This window comes from Erinaceus europaeus, chromosome 9 (assembly GCF_950295315.1).
Source record: "Erinaceus europaeus chromosome 9, mEriEur2.1, whole genome shotgun sequence".
In the NCBI taxonomy this organism is placed as follows: domain Eukaryota; kingdom Metazoa; phylum Chordata; class Mammalia; order Eulipotyphla; family Erinaceidae; genus Erinaceus; species Erinaceus europaeus.
Genome location: NC_080170.1, coordinates 42,017,542 through 42,045,197, shown reverse-complemented (window position 1 = coordinate 42,045,197; position 27,656 = coordinate 42,017,542). Strand labels below are relative to the sequence as shown.

At 42.5% G+C, this 27,656-nt stretch overlaps 1 protein-coding gene across 7 annotated transcripts; it reads left to right on the top strand.

The window, feature by feature from the left end:
* The first annotated feature begins 110 nt into the window (after positions 1-110).
* On the top strand, positions 111-25,767 carry LOC103124992 (quinone oxidoreductase-like protein 2). Of its 7 annotated transcripts, none has more exons than XM_016193722.2 (11): positions 111-258; positions 332-440; positions 3,706-3,802; positions 4,404-4,462; positions 5,012-5,077; positions 7,872-7,981; positions 8,781-8,862; positions 12,540-12,596; positions 13,399-13,509; positions 16,999-17,227; positions 25,592-25,767. In XM_016193722.2, the coding sequence occupies exons 1-10, from the start codon at positions 200-202 to the stop codon at positions 17,215-17,217; spliced, it is 969 nt and encodes a 322-aa protein (XP_016049208.1). In that variant the 5' UTR covers positions 111-199; the 3' UTR covers positions 17,218-17,227; positions 25,592-25,767. The 7 variants fall into 7 exon arrangements, with proteins under 7 accessions (XP_016049208.1, XP_016049205.1, XP_016049207.1 ...); XM_016193719.2 differs by having other exon boundaries at positions 13,399-13,580; XM_016193721.2 differs by lacking the exon at positions 5,012-5,077 and having other exon boundaries at positions 13,399-13,580.
* The last annotated feature ends 1,889 nt before the right edge of the window (positions 25,768-27,656 follow it).

Genomic DNA, 27,656 nt, shown 5'->3' with positions numbered 1-27,656 from the left:
CCCAACCTCCGAGCTTCCAGTAGGCCCGACCTATAGGGAGGTCAGGGCAAGGGAGGGGCTTGTCGCCTCCAGCAGTGGGCACAAGGGGTTGGGGGCGTGGCGTCCGGGGACCCACGAGGGCCTACGTCCTTCCTTCCTCCGCCAGGGGCGGAACCCAGTGTCCTCTTCCTGCCCAACGCAGACCCCCCGGACCCTGACCATGACCCTGGTGGGGGTTTGGGGACGATGTTTCCCGCGGACGCAGACGTGGCTCTGCAGGTGCGACCCTGAACTCGCAAAAGAGGCCTCCCTGAGGTGACCCAAATAACCCGACTCGCCTTCCTTGTTGCAGGAGAGCTGTTCCCGGAGGGGGTCGCCACTACCGCACGGCGCTCTGCGCGCAGTTGAAGCAGCCACTTGCCATCGAGGAGGTCGCCCCCCGCCCCTTGCAGCCTCAAGAGGTAGGGTGGCGGGCCTGTCTCAGGGACCCCTTGCCACCCCCTTCCCCTAGGCCACTCCGTGTGCACACGTAAACTTTTCAAGCTTTTCGAAGGGGAGACTCATGCTGGGGAGCTCGGCTACATCCTGGTCTGGAAGGACCCTTCCGGGTTCTCAGAGAGGTCAGAAATGCTCAAGAAAAGTGGCGCGCCCCCTACCCCCACCCCCACCACCATTCTGAAAGGCCTGCAGTTGTTGTCTTAGAGTTCTGTTTCTGCACAGGATTTTGCATAACCATTTGAAAGCTACTGATTTAGCACACAAGTGAGTACACGCTTTTTGCTATCACTGTTTATGAGAGAGGAAGGGGAGAAAGCAAACCAGAGCATCACTCTGGAACATGCAATGTTTGTTGTAGGCCAAACCCAGGACCAGAATCCAGCGGTGGAAACTCCCAGGCTGCCCATTATTTTGAAAATATCTTATTTTATTAATTAGGAGGAGCTAGAACCAGAACACCACTCTGGCACATATGATGCTTGGGATTGAACTCAGGACCTTATACTTGAGAGCCCAGTTCTTTATTCACTGTGCTCCCCTTCCCTTCCTTTTCTTCCTGGGTTTTATCGAGACTTCATACCTGCACCATTCTACCATTTCTGCCCTCCCCTTTTAACTTTTTTTTTTTTTGTCATTAGGGTTATCACTGATTTTTATGGGTTTGGTGCCAGCACTATGAATCCACTACTCCCAGTGGCCATTTTTCCTTTTAAAAATTTCTTTCTATTTTTATTAGAAAGAACAGATAGAAATTGAGAGGGAAGGGGGAGAGAAAGAGAAACACCTGCAGACCTACTTCACCCACCTTTAGGTGGGGAGCCAGGGCTGGAATCCAGGTCCCTGTGAATGGTAATGTATGCTTTTAACTGTGTGCACCACTGCCCATCCTGCCAACATTTATTTTTCCTTTTCCCAGATAGCAGTCTAAAGAGTAGGAGAAACAGAGACAGCGCAGCCCTGTTTCACTGCTAGTCAGGTTTCTGCCTCGCATGTGGTAGCATGGGGCTCAAACCTGTGTCCTCCAGCATAGAAAAGAAAAAATCCACTGGGAGTAGTGGATTCATAGTGCTGGCACCAAACCCATGATAATCAGTGATAACCCTAGTGACAAAAAAAAAAAAAAAAAAAGTTAAAAGGGAGGGCAGAAATGGTAGAATGGTGCAGGTATGAATTCTACTGGATGAACTGTTTCCTCACCACTACACCCCATATTTCGACATGAAAATGTGCTTGGGACTCTACAGTGACTTGAGGTGGGGATTGTCTAGAATTGTCTAGGATGAGATGTGGAAGGCCTTGTCTGTTGACTACCCTCTTCCTTCCCAACACACACACACATGCACACGCACACGCACACACACACACACAGATACCATGACACATAGTGATATAGCATCAAATGTAAAGGAGACCCTGTGATTGAAGCAGGTGCTGAGCCTTGACTTTGGGGATTCTAGGTGAGAGGCTAAATGTTCCTGCAGGCCTGAAGTGCATCTAATATGGGGATCTTAAGGCCAAAGTGATTATTAAGATGAACCAGCAGTCTGCTCCTCTGGACTCATAAGTAAATTCTGTTGTATCATCCTGAGTCAAGGATGGAGTGACTGGAGGATAATGAATGTGTCATGCACACAGGTGCAGGGGCTGAAGACTGGACTTCTTTGCTCTCTTACTTGCTCAGACACCACCTTGTCAGGGATTAGCTCACAAGAGCTAGATCTTCGTGAGTTAATCTACTATTAAATCCCCACACGACAGATGCTTAAAACACTGAAATGAGTGCATTCTGTCAATGAAAGTTTCTTACCCATATGATCACTCCTGTACAAAACAGTTTATTTACTTTTTAGTTTTTGATACTGAGGATCAGAAACAGAGTTTCATACATGGGAAGCAGACCCTCTACCATTGAGTTACATTCCTGGCTAAACTGAAGCAAATAAATAAAGCAAACAAGTAAATGTCTTTATGTCTCTCAGCCTTCTTTTCTTTCTGAGATTCCTCTTGAGATGGGTTGATCCAAGACAGTTCTATAACTTGTTCTATCTGTTGAATCACCTCCAGCTTGTTGTAACAGATTGCTGGCCTTTGTCCCAGAACTTCTGGTTCAGTAGGTTGGACTGGAGAATTTGGATTTCTACCAGGTCCCCAAGTGACACTGAAACTGGTGGTCTCAGGATGATACTTTGAGAGCCAATGACTTAAAAGGTGTAAAAGGGCCAGCTGTCTCAGTTCTAGCACCACCAGGAAATACAGAAGCTGAGAATTTAGGACTAGGTAGTAGGATTTTTGATTCCCCAAACAGTTCATTATGTGACCTTTCTTTTTGAAATCTTATATTGTTTACATTGTTCATACTCTGAAGCCAGATACTTATTAAACTATAAACCTTAAGTGCTGTGAGCCCTGTTTTTCAGTGCCATCTTTTTTTCTTCTGCTCCCAGGTCACTAGTTTTCTTATTGTCTATCTGGACACAGGACCTTTGCACATTGTTCATTCTAGACTTCTTGTCCTCTTCTCAGTGGTTGGCAGAAGTAGTTCTTCATTCAGATATTACTTGCTTAGATATTTCTTCTGACTTTCCTAAATAAGTAAATAAATAAATAAAACAATTCCATGTGTTTTTAAAGACTTTTTTTGATTTTTTAAAAATATTTATTCCCTTTTGCTGCCCTTTTTGTTGTTACTGATGTCATTGTTGTTGGATAGGACAGAGAGAAATGGAGATTGGAGGGGAAGACAGAGAGGGCAAGAGAAAGACAGACACCTGCAGACCGGCTTCACTGCTTGTGAAGCGACTCCCCTGCAGGTGGGGAGCTGGGGGCTTGAATTGGGATCCTTATGATGGTCCTTGCGCTTTGCACCATGTTTGCTTAACCCACTGTGCTACCTACCACTTGACTCCCCTAATTCCATGTTTTTATAGCACCACATATTTCTACCTTTAACATTTTATGTGAGTTCTAATTCAACACAGACCACACAGTTATTTGGCTAATATCTATCTGCTCAGCTCTTAGCTGCAGAATGGTAGGAACTTGGTCCATTCTGCCTTTTATAACATGATGTCTCAGTTCAGTGCCTGGTATTTAGTAGATGTTAAATGAACATTTAGATATGTGCCTAGGCAATACCTGGGATATAGCCTGGGATCTTGTGGCTGTAAGTCCTGTTTTTCACTTACTGAACCACCTCCCCAGCTACCTGTTGTTCCTTTTCTTTGGCAGGTCCGAGTTGATGTTCATTTCTGTGGAGTTAACTTTGCTGATATTTTGGTCTGCCATGGTCAGTATCAAGAAAAGCCCCAACTTCCCTTCACACCTGGTGAGTATGGAAGGACTGAGTGACAAGTAGGTATCAAGAATTACCTGGCCCATGTGTTTCCTTTAGGACCTTCTCCAGTGGTGGTTGCCCATTAACCATTTGTGAGGTCTCAACTCTGTCAACCGCACCACTGTATCATCATTACTGCACTGGTTTACCAATACACCTTCCCTTTTATCCTCCAGTACTGCATCATGGTAGATGCTCAATTAAATACATAAACGAATGAACAAGTGAATCTTCACATATCATATTCACAAGAATTATGCTCCTTTGGATGCTTACGGGGCCCCAAGCTCCTCTGGTGAACCAGGCCAAAAGTACTCGTGTCACTGTGACTCTTAATGTTTTTGCCTATTCGTTTGAAGTTTTCTTTTGTGTTACCCTAAGAATAGGATTGCTATAGCTTCTCTGATTGTGATCATGCCATCTGAAGTTCTGTGCTTTGAGCACAGCACTCTTTTCTCTTCCCTGACTGCAGACAAGACTCAAACACTGTCAGTTCCAGAAAGCTGGTAGGATGACCTGTTGACTGGGGAGTGTTCTCACTCCTATGGGGTTGGGCTTTGTAGAACCCTAATCTTGGAAAACTTCATTTTAGGAATGGAGTTTTCCGGGATTGTACTGGAGACTGGCTCAGAAGTCCACTCAGTGAAAGAGGTAAATGAGTAGAAATTGAAGGAATTGATGTATGTGGCTATGAAAACTGTGCTCAGCTCATTTATAGCTAAAGCATCCTACTCTTCCCTGCCAAAGAAAATGAGATGGAGCAGGGAAGAAGCTACATGGGTGGGAGGAGGAAGCAAGCAGAAATTCCTGGTGTCGTTGAACATTTTTTCTTACTAATAAATGACAGCACCTTGGTCTATAGTTACTGGAGAGGGTTGAAAATTCTCAAGTTTCAGAGTGTGATGAGAGAAATGAACTCTGGGATTCAAATTTGTATCAGCCTTTTTCCTTTTTCTACCCAATTGTTGCCTAAAATGTGCTCAGATTGCCTTGGCAACTGAGTGGGAGGTATCCAGAGAAGAGCTGAATTATATGCTAAACGTGAACTCTGAATAGATAATTAAGGTAAACAAACCTATGTCTTATGAGGTCAAAAATATTTTCTTTGTCCCCCGCCCCCTTTTTTTTTGATTAATTGGAGAAGAGAAGAATGGCAAGGCTGTGCATTTGAATATGCCCTTTCTGGTGTTTTCTCTGCAGGGAGATCAAGTAATTGGTGTGAGTGGCTATAATGGGATGGCTGAAGAATGCATCACTGACCAGAAGGTAGCTCTATCCCTCCACAGTCATGGTTGGAGATAACTCCCCTCTCCTTTCTTTTCTTTAATTCCCACATACCACTAATTCTTCAAACTCCTTATTATCTCTGCCCCCCCCCCCTTTGTGTACATTTGACTCTATCTTGTTTCTCAAATACTTATTTTTTAATTTTTTTTTATATATATATTTTTTCCTCCTCCAGGGTTATTGCTGGGCTCGGTGCCTGCACCATGAATCCACCGCTCCTGGAGGCCATTTTTTCCCCCCTTTTGTTGCCCTTGTTGTAGCTTCGTTGTGGTTATTATTATTGCCCTTGTTGACGCAATTCGTTGTTGGATAGGACAGAGAGAAATGGAGAGAGGAGGGGAAGACAAGAGAGGGGGAGAGAAAGATAGACACCTGCAGACCTGCTTCACCGCCTGTGAAGCGACTCCCCTGCAGGTGGGGAGCCGGGGCTCGAACCGGGATCCTTACGCCGGTCCCTGCACTTTGTGCCACATGCGCTTAACCCACTGCGCCACCCCCGACCCCCTATTATTTATTTTTTTATTGAGGAGCGTAATGCTTTATAGTGGACTCATTGACAAATGTATATATTTTCATTATGTACCAGGCCCTCAAAGTTTTCTCCCTCTCCGTCCTTCCCTCCCTTCCCAGAGTTCTTTGCTTTGGTGCAATACACCATATCCAGTTCATGCTTCACTTTGTGCTCTCTCTCCCTGTCCCTACTTTATGAAGTCCTGCTAATAAGTGAGATCATTTGGTATCTGTCCTTCTCTTTTTGCCTTATCTCACTCAACATAATGTCCTCAAATTTCATCTAAGAAGATGCAAAGGAGACAACTTCATCGTTTTTAACAGCTGAGTAGCAAATACTTCTTATTTTTGTAAACCCCTTCTATTTTTCTTCTTTCTATATTTCTCTCTTTCTTTCTTTTGGGTAGAAACAGAGAAATTGAGAGGGAAGGTGGAGATAGATAGGGAGAAAGAGAGAGACAGCTGCAACAGTGTTTCACCATTTGTGAATTTCCCTCCTTGCAGGTAGGGGTGTGAACCCAGGTCTTTGTGCATTGTAATAATTGTGTTCTATCTTGTGAGCCACCATCCAGCCCCCAACTCCTTTTCTTTTTCTAATTGTATTTGTTTTATTTATTAAAAAATATATATATATGTATATGTATATGTATATGTATATATATATATATATATATTTGTTATTGGATAGAGGCAGAAATTGAGGAGAGAGGGGGAGGGAGAGAGACAACTACAGCACTGCTTCATCACTCCTGCAGGTGGGGACCAAGGGCTTGAACCAGGGTTCATGTGAACTGTAATATGTGTGTTTAACCAGGTGTGCCACCACATGGCATTTGTTTTATTTATTTATTTATTTATTTATTTATTTATTGCCTCCAGGGTGATTGTTGGGGCTTGGTGCCTGCACCACAAATCCACTGCTCCTGGAGGCTGTTTTTTTCCCTTTTATTGCCCTGGTTGTTTTATCGTTGTTGTGGTTACTATTGTTGTTATTGATGTCATTGTTGTTGGATAGGACAGAGAAGAGAAATGGAGAGAGGAGGGGAAGACAGAGGGGGAGAAAAAGATAGACACCTGCAGACCTGCTTCACCGCTTATGAAGCAACCCCCTTGTAGGTGGGGAACTGGCGGCTCGAACCAGGATCCTTATGTCAGTCCTTGAGGTTTTGCACCCGTGTGTGCTTAACCTGCTGTGCTATTGCCTGACCCCCGTTTTATTTTTAATGAGAATCACAGAGAGATGAGAGCATTGCTCAGCTCCAACTTACGGTGATGTGAATGATTTAACTTGGAACTTTAGAGCCTCAGGCATGAGAATCTTTTGCATAACCATTATGCTATCTCCTCTTCCATAAACCCATTTTCTATATTCCCTTGCTGAAATTAGTTCATGATGATGGATATTTCCTTTTCGGAGTATTAAGGACAGTTGACTGGCTATCCCTTTAGACCATAGTCTAAAGGATAAACTTTGGCTGAGAAACTGGATTATTGCTTTGAGTTAGATGAGTCCTCCAGTCTAAAACTGGTCATGGATTAAGCTTAGGTAGGAGGTGGGAGGTAGGTGAGAGAGAGAGAGAGAGAGAGAGTGTGTGTGTGTGTGTGTGTGTGTGTGTGTGTGGTGGTGGTCTTATAGGGAGTGAACAATGCTCCCTAGTGGTGTGCAGTACATATTTATGTTCACAGCTTCATAGGGGTAATGTTGACATACCTTATAATTCACTCATTAGGGAACCTAGTACCTGTGTATTTCTTTGGTAATTGGTTTCTTTTTGAGGCAGATGCTAGCTTTAGGGGTTTTGTTTTGTTTTTTATCTAGGTGGCACCAGGAAGTGAACTTTGTGTTTTGTGCATATCATTAAGTGGCCACCCCAATTTAACTTTCTATTTTCTTTATCTTTCTCTCAGAGAGAAATAGAAAGGTTAGGGATAAGAGACAGAGAAAGAGGAAAACATATCGTAGCATTACTCTACTGTACATGGAACCACCATGTCGTGATGAGGGTTGAAGCTAGGGCCTTGAGTGTGGTAAAATGCACACTCTAACTAGTAAGCTATTTCCTTGCCCCAGCCTTAGGATTTTTGAAGTCTGATGAGCCCACATCTTGAACTTGCTCACAGCCAAGACTTCTACAGGGCTTGGTTCCTGGTAGCTGTTTTCCTTTGCAAAAGTCTGTCAAACAAATCAGATTATTTACTGAGCAACTTTTATAACCAGGTATGCATGCTTAATCTCTGAATTACTGTTAACCTCTTTTTGTAGATGCTGTGGCAGATCCCAGAAAAGGTTCCCCTCCTTGAAGCTGCTGCCCTGCCTGTAACTTATGGAACTGCCCTTCTGGCCCTAGAGCACCGGGCCTGTACTCAGCCTGGGTGAGAACCAAGTAAAGGACAGAGAACTGGATGGAACCTTCTCTGGTATCTAGTGTGCCTGCCAAGACACCCCTCCCACATTTGCCTTAGCTGTGAGCTTCTTCTGTCTTTCTGAAGAAAGGGCCAATGGAAAGTTGTGACCCCAGATGGGGCTCTGGTGATGGTGGGGAGATCTCAGACCCTCAGTCTGAGAGGGAACGTTAGACTGAAAACTTGCATGGTAAGTATTTAGAGAAATCGCTGTGGTGATCCCTTCATAGAGAATCTTGAGAACTAGTTTATTGAAACTTAACTCTAGAGGAAGAATGGATGCCCATGGTGCTGTTACTGTGAGACTTATTTGGGAGTGCCCAGTAGACACTACAGTTTCTCATCTGAGCATAACTACTGCCTCTTGCTCTTTCTGAAGAGACTCAGAATATTAGTTGTGTTGTGGCTGACATGTGATCCCTACCTTCTGAAATGCAGCATTGTTCAGCATGACACTGATTTGAGGACAGAATTTCCAAAGCAGAAATTGGAGCAGTCCTTCATAGGAAGTTTGTCCATTTGGCATGAGGAAGAGATTACCCAGAGGAATTAAGGAATTCCTTTCCTGGGAAGTCTTCAAAATTGGGCCAATTAGCCCTGACTGATCTAGAATAAGGACTGGAGAAGAGTTGGGATTAGGGATGGGGGGTGGGTCTGGCCTAAGTCCTTTCCTTGCTTCAAAATGTTCCAGCTGTAAATGTTCATGAAATTACTTCACTGGATGTGTTTTGAAGGTCTCTGATGTCACATTCATTTTTCTTGGGCACAGAGAAACTGTTTTAGTGACAGCAGCTGCTGGAGCCACAGGCCTGGCTGTAATAGATGTGGCAACCAATGTTCTTCAGGCCAAGGTATTTGCATGTTGAATTCTTCGTTAAAAACATCATATTTCCAGGGGCTCAGTGGTAGAGAACATGTCTTGAACTCATGAGACTTCAGGTTCTATTCCCTACTATACATAAAAACAAGACTAAGGGCTGGGTGGTGGTGCATCTGGTCGAGTGCACATGTTACAGTGTGCACAGGTTCAAGGCCCCCCCCAGTTCCCACCTGCAAGGAGGAAGCTTTGCAAGTGGTAAAGTAGGGCTACAGGTGTCTCTCTGTCTTTCTCCCTCTTCCCTCTCAATTGTTAACTGTCTCTATCCAATAAATAAAGATAAAAACAATTTAGAAGACAAAAGCAAAAAAGATGATTATAAAAGGCAGGGCGGTACTCTTGTCCTTAAACATACACACACAAAATAAAAATCATACCTCTAGTTTTCAAGTATGACATATATTCATCTATTTACTAGAGATCGTACTCCTTGCCTACTGGGTCTACTAGCAAACTAGCAAGTGGGGGCGGGGCGTAGAAATCAGTCCTATAAGAACTGAGAGAACTCTGACCTGTTTCAGTATCTCTGTAGATTTCATTCACTCTGCCTGTAGTGCTTTGAACCATTTTCTCCTGTACTCAGATCTCAACTCAGATGGCATATTTCTAGGGAAGTGTCTTTTGCCCCCAGGTGATATCTTTTCCCCTCCCACTATTTGTTGGTGGCCTCAAGCACCCTCTACTTCTCTTCCATAGTGGACTTCCCAGTGTATTTTTCTTAAACTCCCCCTCCTGCTGGGCTGCCATCTCCAAGAAGGTAGGAACAGTGTCTGTTGGATTCATCAGTAGAATCTCAGCAGCTAGATGGCACCCAGATCATAGCAGGCACTCAGTAACTTGTTCTTGAGTAATGAATGAGTGGCTAAAGAAAAGAAAAGGCACATCTTTCTGAAGCTGTAAGTATTGGACGAAGAGTTCTTAGAGAAGGTAGACATTTAAGCTGGCTTTTGAAGGGCCAGGAACAGTTGACTGAGGAATATGGAGAGTGCAGGCCATTTTAATAGTGTGTTTATGACATAATGGAAGACAGAGAAGTAGAAGTTGACATGATACTCTCTCTGGGATTTGCAAATAGTAGCAGTGAAGCCAGTGACCTGTGTGGGCAATGGTAGAAGATGATTCTGAGAGGTGGGTAGAAGTGCTCCCTGTGGTGCTACAGACTTTGATAGCTTATTGGAAGTTGGGAGGTGATTTTGGAGGACTTTAAATTAGAGGTGACATGCACATCTTTGCAGTTTACAAAACCCAGGAAGCAGTGGATATGAGGTGCAGGGTTAAGGCAGGGCTAGATTAGGGGCAGTAGGGAAGATTTGTGGAATCATCTAAGCCAGAGATGATGGTGCTTGAACTGAGACAGAAGAGGCAATAAACTGAAAGCTACTAAAGTGGAAAAAGAAGAAGAAATTGGTGACCCCAGAGCATGCTAATATAGTTGAAGTGACAAGGACTCTGAAGCTAGTCTGACCTAGAAGCAGACTCCAGCTCTGCCGCTCTCTTAAAAGGCTCAAGCCCCCCACCCCCACCCCCCTTGTAAAGCAATGCTTTCCTCTTGTGGGAATATTGAGGTGACACATGCAATGTCTCTGTTAGAAGACAGGACATGTAGGTGAGACTCTTACTAAAGGAATCTGCTATTATTAGGTGTTGAGTGGGCAGGATCAAAGGAGGTTAACTTGTGCATTTGCCATTTTTTTTTTGGTCATGAGATTAGAACACAGGAGGAAATGTGAGTGGAGTTTGGGATATGTGAAGTGTAAGGTTTCTGGGGAGCAGGCGGTTGGGGGATCCAGAAGGCACTGACATGTGCAGCTTTGGAGATAATGAGATTGGTCTAGGATTTCTTCAGGTGGCATCTCTCCTTTCTCACTGTTAAGTCCCTTTTGGGAGAGATGTGTGAATTGTGAAAGCAATCTCATACACCAGGAAGCTGGTGGATATTAACACATTTTAGTGTTAAAAGGAAGAGTGCTTAGCACCTTCTTTATGGGGGGGGGAAGAGCAGATTTAATGTAATGCAAGGTAAGGGTACCTTCCCATTCCTAGGAAGAGAAAGTTGTACTGTTTGTCTTAAATAGTTCAGTTCAGATATTAAAATAAACTTGAACTGTTTTCTTTGGTGGCAGTAATGGCTGCAAAGCAAACAAAGAATAATAAATAAAATGTCTGTCTTATCACCTCCAGGGAGCAAGCTGTTTTGGTAGCACCTCCTTGCTCAGCTTTCAAAGTACCTCCACAGGCAATTATTTTTCCTACAGACCTCACAGAACCCCTGGGAGAGGAAAAGGTTTCAGCTGGAGTCTTGGGAATCCTGGGGATGGTATGGAAATACTTTGCACTTACCTGCTGCCCCCTATTAGAGTTGGGTGCAGATAGCGCTTAGTGAGCTTTGGCTATTTGGGAGTTCCTCTGGTGAATACCTGAAGATAACTTTCACTCTTTAATTGTTATGTGTCCTTGGGATATTTGTCTGCAGGTTCTGACAGTCTGTCACCTTGGTGTCACAGTGAGTGGTGGTATTTCTCAGTGGTAACGGTGCTTGACTGTTACTGTTCACAGATAAGTTCCTATAGACAGTGCTTTAGATTTTAAGTTTTTCTAGGGATTTCTTTTTTATATATATTTTATTTATTTATTATTTATTGGATAGAGACAGAAACCAAGAGGGAATGGGGAGATGGAGAGTGACACACACACACACCCGCAGCACTGCTTCACCACTCATGAAGCTTTCCTCCTGCAGGTGGGGATTGAGGGCTTGAACCAGGTCTTTGCACATTGTGACACATATGTTAACCAGATATGCCACCTTCTACCCTCCTTTTCTAGAGATTTCTAATCCCCAGACCTCTATACATTTTGGCCATGGCGGTCTGTACCCTCTTTACCAGGCCCTGGATATGATTTTCTCCCCAGTGATGGAGTGAAAAGAATGGACTTTGGGGTCAGACAATGCTGGATTTGAATAATTGTCCTGTCACTAGCATCCTCTCAGAGCCTGTCTCCATCCACATGTTGAATCAGAGTAAAATGTCCTTCTGACATCTGAAGAGAGTAAATAATTCTCTCTGTGTGTGACAATAGATTTGGTTTAATTTCTAGATGCTTTATAGATAGTATTGCATTTATTTATTAAAATCAGTAAATCTCATTTTACAGATAAGTTAGCTAAAGCTTAGAGAGAAGTTGGCAGTCAGGGAAGAGATTCAAAGAATGAATTATGGAGACAGATTACCTAGGTTTGTATCCTAGGTCTGCCCTCCATTAACTGTCTGGTTTCGAACAAATTCCCTTGCTTTTTGGCCTCAGTTTCTTAATCTCTAAAAATGAGAGTAATGCTACTATATATATTGGACTAGGGCCTGGGTTCAGGCCCCAGCATTACAAGGCAGCACCTTGGGTGCTCCATGGGTGTTATAGCAGTACTGTGGTATCTCTCCTCTCCAGTCTTTCTCCCTTTCTCTCAAATATTAAGAACAAAAAAAAATGGCTATTAAGAGTAAACAAGTTATTAATGTATGTAAAGCAGTAGTGTTTAGGCCATAGTAAGCACTATAGAAATGTTAGCTTTTAACTCAGTAACTTGTCTAAGGTCACACAGCCAGTAAATGGCAGATTCTGGCTTTGAACTCAGGCCTGTCTGTCTTACTTCAGAATCTTTCCATGGGATCATGTTTGGCCTTCTGGGAAGCCTTTTCTGATATGGATCTGGTGAGACACCCTGTTTGCACTTCCCTATCATACTGCTGTATCTTACTTTATTTCTCCATGCAAGATATTTTGCTTGAATTTTTATGTTGACTTCATAGTATCTGTTCAATAAATGGTTGTTTTATATTTTCATTTAGAAAAGACTTTTTTTTTTGTGCTTAGAACCTTACACATGATACCATTGTTGAGCAGTCTTCCCACAGCCAATTTTTTGTTATTTGAGAGAGAGGGAGAAAGACAGGAGAAATACCACAGTACTGCTATACCACCCATGGACGTTCCTCTGGTCCCACCTAAGGTGCTGCCTTGTAATACTGGGGCTTGAACCCAGGCCCTAGAATATGGTAAGGTACATGTTCTTGTAGGTGAGCTGTCTCCCAGCCCCCAGGGGAAGACTTTTTGAAGGGGACAGTTATGTATAAATGTGGACAGATAGTTGTAGAGATGATGGTTGGTCTATGTCTACAACCTTAGGGGAACTGTGGTGGCTTGTAGTGGGGAGACTGAATAGTCAAGAGCTCTGGTGGTGGGAATGGTGTAGATTTAAACCCCTGTTGACATGTAATTTTGTAGAATAATAAAAAATATAGAGAAGAGAAGACCTTTTTGAGTATCTCATGTAACAATCCCTCTCTGGGATTCCAAGATTCTAGGAAAGCGGGATCCCATGCCTCTTGGGGTATAGGATGCTGTGTGTTGGGCTTGATATATGGGGCTGAGACCGATGTTAGGAAGCCAGGTCATATTGGGCCCCCCTGCAGTTGTGTTCTGGACCACCAGAATTAATGTGTTCTTCTTACAGGTGATAGCTGCAGCTGGAAGTGATGAGAAGTGCCAGCTGGCCATGCAGCGGGGCGCCCAGGCCAGCGTGAACTACACCCGGGGCAGCTTGAAGGAGGCAGTGCAGCAGCTGGTGGGCAATGATGGGGTGAACGTGGTTATCGACACTGTAGGAGGAAACGTTTTCCTGGAAGCCCTCCGCAGGTGCTTCCATGGTTTTCCCGGGTGGGCTGACACTTTCCCAACCCTGGGCTCATTTCTGACCTGGCCTCTCCTGCTCTTTCTGCTGCTCATTTCTCCTGCGGGCAGCAGCGTCAGCCAGAACAGCTGAGCCGGTGGGTGAGAAGGAAGAGAAGCAGAGGGAAAATCAGGAAACACTCAAATATAGCAAAAATAAAATACTCAACTGAAAAGTATCCAGAAAATATTTCTGCAGACTCTTGTTGGCAATGTTAGATGCCTCAGAAATGATACATGTGTGAAAGTCAAACGGGAGACTCCCACGGACTCCTTTATATACATGGTGTGGGTAACTCTTCAGAAGGCTGTTATTCAGATGTTAAGTATTACTGGGTGACTGGGTGGTGGCACACCCTGTTGAGCGCACACATTATATTATGCACTAGGACCTGAGTTCAAACCTCTATCCTCACCTGCAGGGGGAAAGATTCAGGAGTAGTGAAGCAAGTTTGCAGGTCTTTCTCGTTTCCTTTATCTACAGCTTCTCAATTTCTCTCCTGTCAGTGAGAGAGAGAGAGAGAGAGAGGGAAATAGAGGAAGAGAGAAAATTACTGGGAAGGAGTGGTTTCCAGCTCACCCAGCTCCATGGTACAGGCTCTTTGAATCAATACTGAAGCAGTTTTGATGGTACATGGTACTGGTTTCTGAAGCAGCCAGCTGTATAGGGGTCATCTTGATTGTATATTTATATGACCAGGAGGGCTGTTACATTTACACCCATGCTTAATTCTGTTTTCAGCTAGCGCCTCCACTTGAAATAATAATGATGATAACATTAAATAGCAGTATAATAATATCCATTCAGACTAGTTTCACTTCTCATGTCATCCTGGTAAGCACAGTTGTGTGTGTGTGTGTGTGTGTGTGTGTGTGTGTGTGTGTGTGTGTGTGTGTGTGATTTATCTCAGTTTTTAGTAGAAGAAAGAGAAGCAAAGAGAGCAACTTACTCCTAAGTGAATCTAGTTGGTTCTATAACTATGGGTATTACTGCTTGTGCCTGTTACTGCATTTAGAGAAGAAGCAAAGGGAGGAGTGCTAACTGAAAGGAGAACCAGGACAGTTCTGGTACTCCCCTTCTTTTGCCTTCTGCTTTACATAGTGTTTTAACAACAACTTCTCATTTCCCTTCGAAAGAAGAAAAGCCAAAAGCAAAAGCCAAACACACACAAACATGTATATCAAAGATGGCTGCACAACTTATTTTTGTACCTTCTTACTTAGCATGCACTGTATTGTGCATTTTTGTAGATTATTTGAAATTCTCTAGAGAAGCTCAAGTCTTGCTTGAGTCCTGAAGTAAGCTGTTAGGGAAAGCAAATGATGCTTCATTCAAGCATCTGTCTTTTTATTCCTACTTCCTAAGTGCAAGATTGTACAGCTGAGTTGTTTCAAAATCTTCTAGTGTGTGGAATGACATTTGCTCACCCTCAGTTTATTTTCTCTAAGTAGCAGAGGTAGTGAAACGTGTTGACTCTGAGGTGGGTCCACTTATAAATGAGCTAGATCTTCTGCCCCCCCCCCCTATTTTGCTTATGTGGTTTATTTTTGCATTTTTCTACTGAGCAACTCAGTGGAGCATAGGACGATCCCCCCAACCAATTGTAAGATAAAGAGGAAGTTCCCAGCTGTGTGTGTAATGCATATTGCTTTAGAAAAAAAATGTGGTGCAATATATATAGTCTAATATTTACCCCTGTAACTACATTGTAAATGTGCATTGCAGTGGTATGAAATGTGCTCATGCAGTTGTGTGTAAACCCCTCTCCCCTAGTTAAATAATAACTGTCCCTTCCCTTCATCCCCGCTCATTTACTCGACTTTGTCTCTTATGAATTAATGCATCTTGCTTTAAAATTTTCATTCTAGCGGTTGGGTGGTGACGCACCTGGTTGAGTGCACATGTTATAATGCACAAAGTCTCCTGTAGGGGAAAAGCTTTACAAGTGGTGAAGCAGTGCTGCAGGTGTCTCTCTCCTTCTCTCCCTCTCTATTTCCCCCTTCCTCTTAATTTCCGGCTGTTTCTATCAACAAATAAATAAAGATAATAATAAAAAATAAAAGAATTGTCATTCTACATTTTGCAGCAGAAATATGTAACAGGATTTTGCAGAATTTATAATATTTTTTCAGTTTCTTAAAGGTATTTATTTATCCCCTTTTGTTGCCCTTGTTGTTTTTTATTGTTGTAGTTATTGTTGTCATCATTGTTGGATAGGACAGAGGGAAATGCAGAGAGGAGGGGAAGACAGAGGGGGAGAGAAATATAGAAACTTACATATCTGCTTCATTGCCTGTGAAGCGACTCCCTTGCAGGTGGGGAGCTGGGGTTCAGTACCATGATCCTTAAGCAGGTCCTTGCACTTTGCGCCACGTGCGCTTAACCTGCTGCACTACTGCCCGACTCCCTTTTTAAAAATTATTTATTTATTCATGAAAAAGATAGGAGAAAGAACCAGACATAACTCTGGTACTGCCAGGGTTTGAACTCAGGATCTCATGGTTGAGAATCCAGTGCTTTATCCACTGAGCCACCTCCCAGACTACCCATTTTCAGTTTTTAAAAATTTTATTTTATTTTCCCTTTTTGTTGCCCTTGTTGTTTTATTGTTGTAGTTATTATTGTTGTTTTTGCTGATGTTGTCATTGTTGGATAGGACAGAGAGAAATGGAGATTGGAGGGGAAGACAGAAAGGGTGAGAGAAAGATAGACACCTGCAGACCTGCTTTACCGCTTGTGAAGCGACTCCCTGCAGGTGGGGAGCCTGGGGGCTCCAACAGGGATCATTACACAGATCTTTGCGCTTCGTGCCACCTGTGCTTTACCCGCTTTGCTATTGCCCGACTCCCCTATTTTCAATTCTTTAGGGCTTAAACCCAGAAGTGAGATTGGTAGACACTGTAATAATCCTTTTTAATTTTTAAAAAAATATTTATTTTTTCCCTTTTGTTGCCCTTGTTGATTTTTATTGTTGTTGTCGTTGTTAGGGCAGAGAGAAATGGAGAGAGGAGGGGAAGACAGAGAGGGGGAGAGAAAGAGAGACACCTGAAAACCTGCTTTACCGCCTGTGAACCGAGCCCCTGCAGGTGGGGAGCCAGGGCTTGAACCAGGATTATTACACAAGTCCTTGCACTTGTGCCACCTGCGCTTAACCCACCGTGCTACTGCCCGACTCCCAATTTTTTTTTTTTTTTTTTTGGAAACTTAATATTGTTTTTCATAGCAGCACCAACTAGTTTACATTCCCGCTAAGGGTGCATGAGGGTTTTGATTTCTCAACATCTTGGCCAGCACTTGTTATTTCTGATGTTTTTGCTGGTAGCAAATGTACAGTTTTTGTTTTTTATTTTAATAATGTCTTTTCTTTCTCCTCTTTCCCTGCAGCTTGGCGTGGGAGGGCAGGATTGTGGTGGTGGGCTTCGCTGGAGGAACCATTGCCTCTTTGCCAGCCAACCTTCTGCTTCTGAAGAATATCTCTGCTATGGGGCTGTTCTGGGGTCGATACAAAAAGCAGAACTTTCCCGTCTTCTCCAGGAGCCTCACCTCAGCTCTTCAGTACTGCCAGCAAGGGCGCATTCAGCCATACATTGGAGCGGTTTTTAAGCTGGAGGAGGTGAGGTACTGGAAGGAGAGGTAATGTAGATAAGCCTAGGAAACAAACACTTTATCATGCTATTGGACCATTTCTGCCAAGCTACTTTATTTATATCCTCCCTTTTTTGGGATGGAAATGCAGCTCGGAAGAGCGCTTAATGTACAGGATTTGTATGCCTGAGATGTTAGAGTTCCCAGCTTCAGTCTCTGACCACTATATGCCAGAGCTGAGTGGTGCTTGCTTTTTACTCTCTTATAAAAATAAACAAATACAAATTTAAAAATATATTTTATTTATTTTTTATGAGAAAGATACAGAGAAAGAGTTCTGGCTTAAGGAGGTGCTGGGTACTGAACCTGGGATCATAAAAGCCACAGGCATGAAAGTAATTTGCATAAGCCTTTTGCTTACTCCCAATCATCGAATAAAAAAATGTAATGGTGAAAACACCATGCAGAATAATGAGTTCTTACAGACTAGGGGGTGATAGGCTTTCTCCCAGTGTCCTGGGTTTTGTGGCTGAAGCTTCAGATTTAGTGAACCTGCTGGGACTATAGTACTGGTATTGTCAACAGAGGGAAGTGATGGCACCTTAGAAAATAATTTACATGCCTTGATGTGACCTCTGACCTCCACATCACCCAACCCCAGGAAGGAAGCACTTAAGTTGACCTTTGATTTTAGAAAGAAAACACTTTCAGGTACAACCACATGATCTGAGCTGGAGTCCTGTGAAGAAAACACCAAACCCTACCTAGCATCCTAAGACTAGAATTTCTCAGTTTATTCCTGTAGTTGATTCTGTTGGCCAGTTACACCCCTTTTCAGTTCACACAGGCCCATGAACATGGCTGAAACGTCCTCCAAAGAGTCATCCTGTGCCTGCATTTGCAGTATAGATGTAGATTTGAATCTGTATACCTTGCAATGCGAAGTCTTAAAACATTTTTTGGGGGGCTTAATTAATTTTAATGTTCAAAAACCTGTTTTGGTAATTGGAGTCAGCCCAGTGGAGGCAATGTTTTGTTCTGTGCAGAGGAGAGGAGCCCAAGCTGTCAGTGCAGCTTGCTCACCAGTCTTCTGTTTATATGTATTTCCTGTGATGATTTACAGACATCTCAAACACCATTTCCTTCCTTCCTTCCTTCCTCATCCTTGTGGAATGTCAGTCCAGAAAGCAGCACTCTGGGTAAAAGGGGGGGGGGGAGTGATGAACTGATAGGAAACTGACTGCATGTTGGTACCCTCATCCCCATTTCCTGCCCCCCCTGCATACTTTTATGGAGGTTCCCTCCCTTTTCTAGCCCTTTGTTTCCTTATCTCTAAAGTGGAAGGGCATATGCAGCTACTCAGATGCCAGCGGAGGTGGGAACACAGACCAGGCAGCCTGAGTCCACACCTGTCTACTCCCACCCCCCTATCTATCACCCCCATATCTCCACTGTGGCTTCTGAAGCACAGATTGAACACTGCTGATATCCTCCTGCCTTTCCACTTTAGAGAATTCTAGGTCTCCTTCCTTCCTGTGAGTTTCATCACATTGTTTATTACTCTTACTAAATGTGTAGTCTTTAATGCAAATAGTTGTTTTCCTAGTCCACTGCATTGGAACAAAACCATCAGGCGGAAGGAGACAGAATTAGGCTATTTTTAGAGGCAGCTACAATCACAGAAGAAGCAGCAACTGTACATAGATGTGACAGAACCTTTGGAAACCAAAAGACAAAATATTGGTCTCCAAATGGTGACATCCTCAGGTGACTTTCGGGGTGTCTCTCTCCTTCTCCGGCAGGGTGGCCTCCAGGGGAAAGGTAATGGGCTGGTTCTTTCTTGCTCACGACAGGGGTGACATGAAGTAAAAGACACCAGGGGACTCTTAGCGTGAATCTAGAATCTGAGTCCTTAGAGTCCCAGAATCCTAGAGTCCGTTTATTAGCAAAATTGACATGAGTTAAATAGAAAAGCAATGGAGGTAATTATTGTTGAAATATGACAGAAATTACAGCTTTCTTAACAGTCAGCATGCCCCTAAGGTAGGGGGCTGGTATGACAGGAATTGATGAGATACAAGACAGTTATTCTCCATGACACAAGCAACTTAATTATCCAAAGGTATTTGAGAGAAGCATAGGGGTTAAACTCGTAGGGTGAGACAGAGAGAAGATGAATATCAAAAGGCCATATAGTTTGGAATTTATCTTGTCTGGGGTCTGAGGTGTGTGATGAAGTGTGTGATAAGGTGTGTTCTTCTGTGATCAGAAGGTGACTTTGAATAAGTGAATCTGCAGCCATGTGGCCTGTGGTTAATGGAGGGAGGTACTGGGGTATCTGTGGGCCTGAGAGTCAAGAAGGAAAGAACCAAGTCTGAGTTTCCCCCCTTATGCTCACCTCGGTTGAGAGAGACTTACCAAGAGGTTATCTTCTCAGACCTCCATCCAAAGATGGGGGTGGTTCTCCCTAAGCTCTATCAGGCTTACACATGTTCCCAACAGGTGACCAGGAAGTTATACTTTCCCCCCATTATTATTTTACAAAAGAAATCATGAAGGGACCAGATAGAATGTGCCCAGTAGAATGCACATGTTACCTTGTGCGATCACCCAGGTTCAAGCCTCCATTCTCCATATGCTGAGAAAGTTTCAGGAATAGTGAAGCAAGGCTGCAGATGTCTATCTTTATCAATCCTTTCTGACTTCCCTTCCCCTCTCATTTTCTCTCTGCCCTATCTAATAAAATAGAAAGAGGGAAAAAATTGGCTGCCAGGAGCAGTGGATTTGTTGTGCAGGCACTGGGCCCCAGTAATAAACCTGGTGGCAAAAAAAAAAAGGGCTATGTAACACCATGATTCAAGTAATACTTAGCAGAATGTAATGTCAACATTCTGTTAAATGAAAAAATTTGTAGGATAATCACGATGTACATAGTTCTTATACATCAATTTTATTTTAGTACTTTTGTAAAAATTATTATCAATATATCTTAGGGTACAAAAATTATAAGATTTGTATCATAAAAGAAAGAAAGCTGGTAAATATATGCCATATTGCAATAAGTGTCTATATGCAAAATAATAATAAACTTTAGCATTTGAAGGGACCACTTTCTTATTTAGGTTAACATAGACCTGTGGCATATTCCTCATATCTCTAGGATGCCATGTGAGAAAAGCACCATTATCTCAGATTATGGCTATTTTCTCCAGTTGTTCCTGCTCTTGGTTTATGACACATATCTGGGAAAAAGTGGCTTCTAGCTGACAGGGAGAGAGAAACATGCAACTGTGAGTCACCTGGAGCTGTACTTTTACTTGACTGACAGAACAGGGACCAGTGTGTGTCAAACATTGGTCTTAGACCCCTATTTATTTATTTATTTACAAAAGGAGACATTAACAAAACTGTAGGATAGGAGGGGTACAACTCCACCCAATTCTCACCACCAGATCTCTATATCCCATCCCCTTCCCTGATAGCTTTCTCATTCTTTATTGTTCTGGGAGTATGACCCCAGGTCATTGTTGGACGCAAAAGATGGAAGGTCTGGCTTCTGTTATTGTTTCCCTGCTGAACATGGGTTTTGACTGTTTGACCCATACTCCCAGTCTGCCTCACTCTTTCCCTAGTAGTGTGGGTCTCTGGGGAAGCCGAGCTCCAGGACACATTGATGGGGTCATCTGTCCAAGGAAGTCTGGTCAGCATCATGCTGGCATCTGGAACCTGGTAGCTGAAAAGAGAGTTAACATACAAAGCCAAACAAATTGTTGAACAATCATGGACCTAAAAGCTGGAATAGTGCAGATGAAGTGTTGGGGGGTACTCACTGAAGACTATTATGTACTTTTGCTTTCAGGTATATATTTTGCCCTAGTTTATGGATACATGTGACCATATGCTCTATCTCAGGGGACCTGGTCTATATCTAGGTTTGGGAACTTTGTTAGGAAGTGAACCACCTAGAATGGAATTAGAGAATACTGTGAAAGGAAAGGTCTCACCCAAGTAATGAAGCTGAAGGGTTGTCATTCCACACCTGAAGTCTTTGGATACAGTCTGAAGTGAAGCATGTTGAGGTGGCACTTGTTGCATTGATTAGGTTGTGATCAGCAGATGCAATATTACTTGATATGAATTGAGAGAAGCATGCAGGAAAGTGGGCCCCACCCAAAGGTTCCAGGACTGGGGGAAATACAGGTTCTATAGTGCTCTCTTAGGGTTCAAGAAGACAATAGATAATTATTGTTATCATCACATTATTTGGTAACTGGGTTAACTTTGAAAAGTCCCTTTGTTAGGATTTGCTGTATAATACCCAGCATCTTATATATAGCTGTGCCACCAGTTGCTTCTGTTCTCCCTGGTCTAGGCTTTTGAGAAAGTCAACATATCAAAGACTCAGCCTATGTATAAAAAGACTCAGTCTGTGCTTTAAAAAGTTTGAGGCATACAGTCAATTTTTCTCCTCTCATATTAATTAGTGATTTATATGACTACAAATTAATAGGAGTGTACATAAACACCATTCCCACCACCAAAAGACTGTGTCCCATCCCACCCCCCCACCCCCACCGCCCCAGGAAGTCAAATGTCCACCCTCACCCTCACCACAGGGTTTTTACTTTGGTGCCCTACTCCAGATTTAGTCAAATCCTGCTTTTAGTTTCCCTTTCTGTTCTTCTTTCTCAACTTCTGTTGATGAGTGGGATCATCCCATACTCATCTTTATCTTTCTGACGTAGCTCAGTTAACAAAAATTCCTTCTAGCTCCATCCAAGATGGATCAGAGAAGGTGGGTTCATTGTTCTTAATAGTTGTGTAGTATTCCATTGTATATATATATACCACAGCTTTCTCAGCCACTCATCTGTTGTTGGGCACCTGGGTTGCTTCCAGGTTTTATCTATTATGAATTGTGCTGCTATGAACATAGGTGTACACATATCTTTTTGGTTGGACATTATGGAATCCTTGGGGTATATCCCCAGGAGAGGAATTACTGGGTCATATGGAAGGTCCATGTCTAGCCTTGTGTGAGTTCTCCAGACTGCTCTCCACAGAGGTTGGACCAATTTACATTCCCACAGCAGTATAGAAGGGTTCCTCTGTGTCCCCAGCCTCTTCAGCATTTGTTGCTGCTGTCCTTTTTGGTGTATGCCATTCTTATAGGAGTGAGGTGGTATCTCAATGTTGTCTTTATTTGCATTTCTCTGACAATCAGCGATGTGGAGCATTTTTTCAGATATTTGTTAGGCTTTTGGATCTCCTCTGAAGTGAATGTTTTGTTCATATCATCTGCCCATTTTTGGATGGGGTCATTTGCTTTTTTTGTTGCTAAGTTTGCTGAGCTCTTTGTATATTTTGGTGATTAGTCTCTTGTATGATGTATGGCATGTGAAGATCTTCTCCCATTCTGTGAGGGGTCTCTTTGTTTGTGTGATAGTTTCTTTGACTGTGCAGAAGCTTTTCAATTTGATGTAGTCCCATTGGTGTTTCTGCTTTAGTCTTCCTTGCAATTGGGTTTGTTTCATCAAAGATGTCCTTGAGGTTTAGGTGGGGAAGTGTTCCACCAATGTTTTCCTATAAGTATTTGATAGTTTCTGGTTTAACATCCAGGTCCTTGATCCATTTTAGACCTCTTTCACCTCCTCCTAGTGAGTCTAAATCTGTTTCGATGGGAAAGGTGGCTGAAAGGCACAAAGTCCCAGAAGACAGGTGTTTTAGAAATTAGACATTTCATGCTACAGACACTGCCATAATTGTTTCCCTGCTTCTTTTTCTTCCTTTCTTTTTCTTATGCTTTAAGGGGAGGTTTTAAGTAGAAAGGGTTGGTTAATCATAATTTTCATTTCTATAAACATTTTTGTTGTTGGACCACACATGGCCTATCTTCTGTTTTTATGTTTGCCAGTTTTTGGGTTTTTTTTTTTTGTTGTTGTTGTTTGTATTTCCTTAATCCTCATTAAATCTTTCCCCTCTTTTCAGATTGGTCTAATGCACTTAGGATCTTCAGGATTCTGTTTCTTGCAAAAGACAAAGAATTATTATTTTGCCTAGAGAGTTTTATTTCTTTTTTTTTTCCCCTTTTTGTTGCCCTAGTTGTTGCAGCCTCGTTGCGGTTATTATTGCTATTGTTGACGTTGCTTTTGTTGTTGGATAGAACAGAGAGAAATGGAGAGAGGAGGGGAAGACAGAGAGAGAGGGGAGAGAAAGATAGACACCTGCAGACCTGCTTCACCGCCCGTGAAGCGACTCCCCTGCAGGTGGGGAGCCGGGGGCTCGAACCGGGATCCTTACTCCGGTCCCTGCGCTTTGCGCCACGTGCGCTTAACCCGCTGCGCCACCGCCCGACTCCCGAGAGTTTTATTTCTTATGGACTGGAGCTCGCTGGGTAGGATGCCTGCATTGCCAGGCACACAACCTGGGTTTTACCCCTGGACTCACATGGGAACTGCTATGGCAATAGAGGAAGTTTCAGTGTTGTGGTATTTGCCTCATCTGTATGTCTCTTTATATGAATGAAAAAGTCACCTGGAGCTGTGAGTTATGATGACTACAAAAGAAAAGTTAAGGGGGTAGATAGCATAATGGTTATGCAAAGAGACTCTCATGTTGATGCTCCAAAGTCCCAGGTTCAGTCCCCACACCACCATAAGCCAGAACTGAGCAGTGGTAAAAAAAATAATAATAATAATAACAATAAAATAAATAAGAAAATAAATATTAAAAGTTAAGTTTATTCCTTAATAAATCACAGATATAGAATAAGGTCCATACTGTACAACCAAAACTGGATTCAAACTCAGTTGGCCAATCCAGTAATTCATTTTCTTTTTTAAAAAATATTTATTTATTTATTTATTCTCTCGTTGCCCTTGTTGTTTTATTGTTGTAGTTATTATTGTTGTTGTGATTGATGTCGTCATTGTTGGATAGGACAGAGAAATGGAGAGAGGAGGGGAAGACAGAGAGGAGGAGAGGTCTTTGTGTTTTGTGCCACGTGCGCTTAACCCGCTGCGCTACCGCCTGACTCCCCAGTAATTTATTTTCTATGGCTTATACTTTCATGTACTCATTTTTACCCCTTGCCTCAAAGGTTTTCATTGAGGCTCATTGCTGGCACTATGAATCCACTGCTCCTGACAGTCATTTTTTTTTTTTCCATTTTATTTGCTAGAACAGAGAAATTGAGAGGATAGGGGAAGATAGAAATGGAGAGAGAAGAAAGATAGACATCTGCAGACATGCTTCACAAGCATGCAGACATGCTTGTGGAGCATCCCTCTGGCAGGTGAGGAGTGGGGGGGGGCTTGAACCCAATTCTTGTGCTTACTACTATGTGTGCTTAATAGTGTGCCACCATCCCGTCCCCCAATGTACTCATTTTTTAATCCAACATAGATAAAACTTTCCCTGAGTTTAGTTCTAGTCAAAGTAAATAATAATAAAGTTCTGAATTTTACAATTATGTGTAAGATCCATTTTGAGTTAATTTTTTCAAAGGGTTCAAGGACAGTGTTTTGATCAATTTCATGCTTGTGGGTATTCAGTTTCAGCACTGTTTCTGGAAAAGACTGTCATTTCTCCATTGAACTGCCTTTACTCCATTGTCAAAGACCAGTTGACTATATTTGTGTAGGTCTAATTTGGGGCTGTCTGTTCTTTTCTATTGATCTGCTTGTCTGTTCTTTCACCAGTATCGTACTTTCTCTTGATTACTGTGCCTACTTTATATTTATGCTTTATAAATTCATATTTGTAAAAAAAGGCTTTGAGATAAATTGCAATTACAGTCACACTGGGAACAGGATTGTTTTAACAAAAGGACAAAAACTAAGGACAGATAGGGAAAAACACAGTAGAATTTGACTAAGTTTGGAGTGTTTCACCAAAGTAAAAAACTCTGTGTGGGGGGAGATGGTAGATTTTTAGCTTCACTATAGGGGAATGGGGATGGAGACATGGACCTTTGGTCATGGGAATGGTGTTAATATACAGTAAATAAATAGGGACAAAAACTGTGGCAAAATTCATGCCTGATCTTCTGACAATGGTCCCCTTCTTTCAAAAACAGAACATAGAGAAATACTGTAATAGACCATGGATGAGCCTGAGGTCTTTCCACTGTTGTCATTTACTTGTCCACACTAAAAAATAATAGTCTAATTAGAAAAATTCTGAGCTTGGTTTATCCTTAAATATTATTATTTTCCTTTGCATTTGTGTTGATTATTTTCTTAGTGTTGTATAGCTAGTAATACAGTTTACTGGAGATTTGTTATAATACTTTAGCTATTTTAAGAACTGAGCCAGTAATGAGTGCTTGCTAAATATATAAATATGGAAATCTGACAATTGTTTCTGATTTTTTTTTTTTGTTTTTTTGTAGATCAATGCTGCCTTCCTTCATGTGACACAGCGCAAATCCACAGGCAAGGTGCTTCTCTCTATGAAATAAAGCCTTACCTTAGAAGCAAACGTGGCAGGTTCAAATCCAAACTCATTATCTTTTTAAAACCAAATAAATAAACCTGGTCCCCCTCTATCTAGGTTCAGAATCTTTAAGAGTCCTCTTTGATTCTGTTTCTTATTGTTCCCAATTTAGATGAGCAGATACTTGGACCTGTTTGAGAATACAAGGGTACCATCTGTAATTACACTAGGAACACCTATGTCCTGGGTAAAGCAGGCAATGTGATTCATCATACATCGGCTGCCAAGTTCTGTTTTCCCCATGTCTAAGTTGTCTCTCACTTCCATATCCTTTTTCAATTCTGACTGATACTGTCTCATTGCTATTTCCAGTGATCTCCTAACTGGTTCTCTTTCCTTTAAACTACCTCTCACCCCCTAATGTCAATGTGACCTTCACAAAGCACAGTTACAATTGTATCTCTGAAGACCTATAGTGGCTCACCCTTGCCTGCATAGAGAACTGCTTAAGTTATAAACTTGACTTTGCCCTTCTCTGCTTTCCTGTTTTATGTTTCACAACACCTCCATCTGTAAGTTTGCACCTGAATTTTGTCTCCTCCCCTTCTGCTGTACTTTCGAGATATTCTCTCCTCCCATCTCTCTGTCAAACGTAAGCCTTTTTGACCATCAAGACTTACCTTGAAGGACCAGAGAGAAATCTTGGTGGTAGAGCATAGAACTCCATGCCTGAGGTCCCAGGTTTGATTCCTAGCACTGCCATGTGTCAAAGCTGAGCCATGCTCTAATTTCTCCCTCCTGGAAAAAAAAAAATCTTCAAAAGAAAAGACCTACCTCTGCCCTGATTTCATCCCCTGGGTCATCTCTTCTCATTCCCTTCTTCTTTCCTATGGTATGTTCCCCAGGATTGTTCATACTCTGCTTTGAGTCACAGGGAACCTCCAGAAAAGTGAACACAAGATTCTAAATATATGATGTGGATTTGAACCCTAGTCTCACCCCTTTGGAATTGGTTATAGAAGGTTCTCTGGGCCATCGTCTTTTCACTAAGATATAGATATTACTACATACACTTTGCAGTGATGTGGGTGATGCACTGGGAGTGTGATGGACAATGCAGGTACTGATTGGGTAAAGCATCCTGCACATGATAAGCTATTAGAAAATGCTGGTTACTGGAAGAGAGAGAGAGAAAGAAGGAGGAGGAGGAGGAGGAGGAGGAGGAGGAGGAGGAAACTTCCTGCTTAAAAGCTGGGGTTTCTTTGCACTTGGTATTTGTAAAGATTGTCTCCTAGGATATTTTCTGAAAACTTTTCTGATCACTGCACACATCTCAGCTACCTGTCCAACCTGTGATGGGGCCTGATCTCCCCTCCGACTGCTTTCTTGTACTTTCTTCTTTAGCCTTTGGGAATATTCTTTTGTGCTGGCTTTCTCTTGCCTAGACAGGCTTTTCCTCATATCCCATATCTCTCATATCCCACAAGCAAGAACATATTAATGTAATCATCTCCATAAATATAAGCTGTAAGTGTAGCAGCCTCTCTGTCCTTGAACCAGAGTAGTTGGCTAGCTTAAAAGGCACAAGGCGAATCTTTTACTAGGAGTAGATTATACTGCATATTGGCCACTAAACCCCAAATCTCTCCATCTCCAGCTCTTCCCACTTCTCTAATCTCTGGAATAGAGGTGGGGTTTCAGTTTAGGTTCAAAACATTGTGTTTATAGAAATTGCTTCTTGAAACTTTGCATAGTGGTTTTATCTTTTTATTTTAAAAAATAATTTCTCAATTTTTTTATTATATTTATTTTCTTATTGGATAAAGACAGCCAGAAATTGAGAGGAAGGGGGTGGGAGAGAGGGAGAGAGGCAGAGAGACACCTGCAGCACTGCTTCATCATTTGTGAAGTTTCCTACTGCAGGTGGGGACTGGGGGCTTGAACCCTGGTCCTTGCACATTGTAACATGTGTGCTCAACCAGGTACACCACCACCTGGCCCCTGCATAGTGGCATTACATC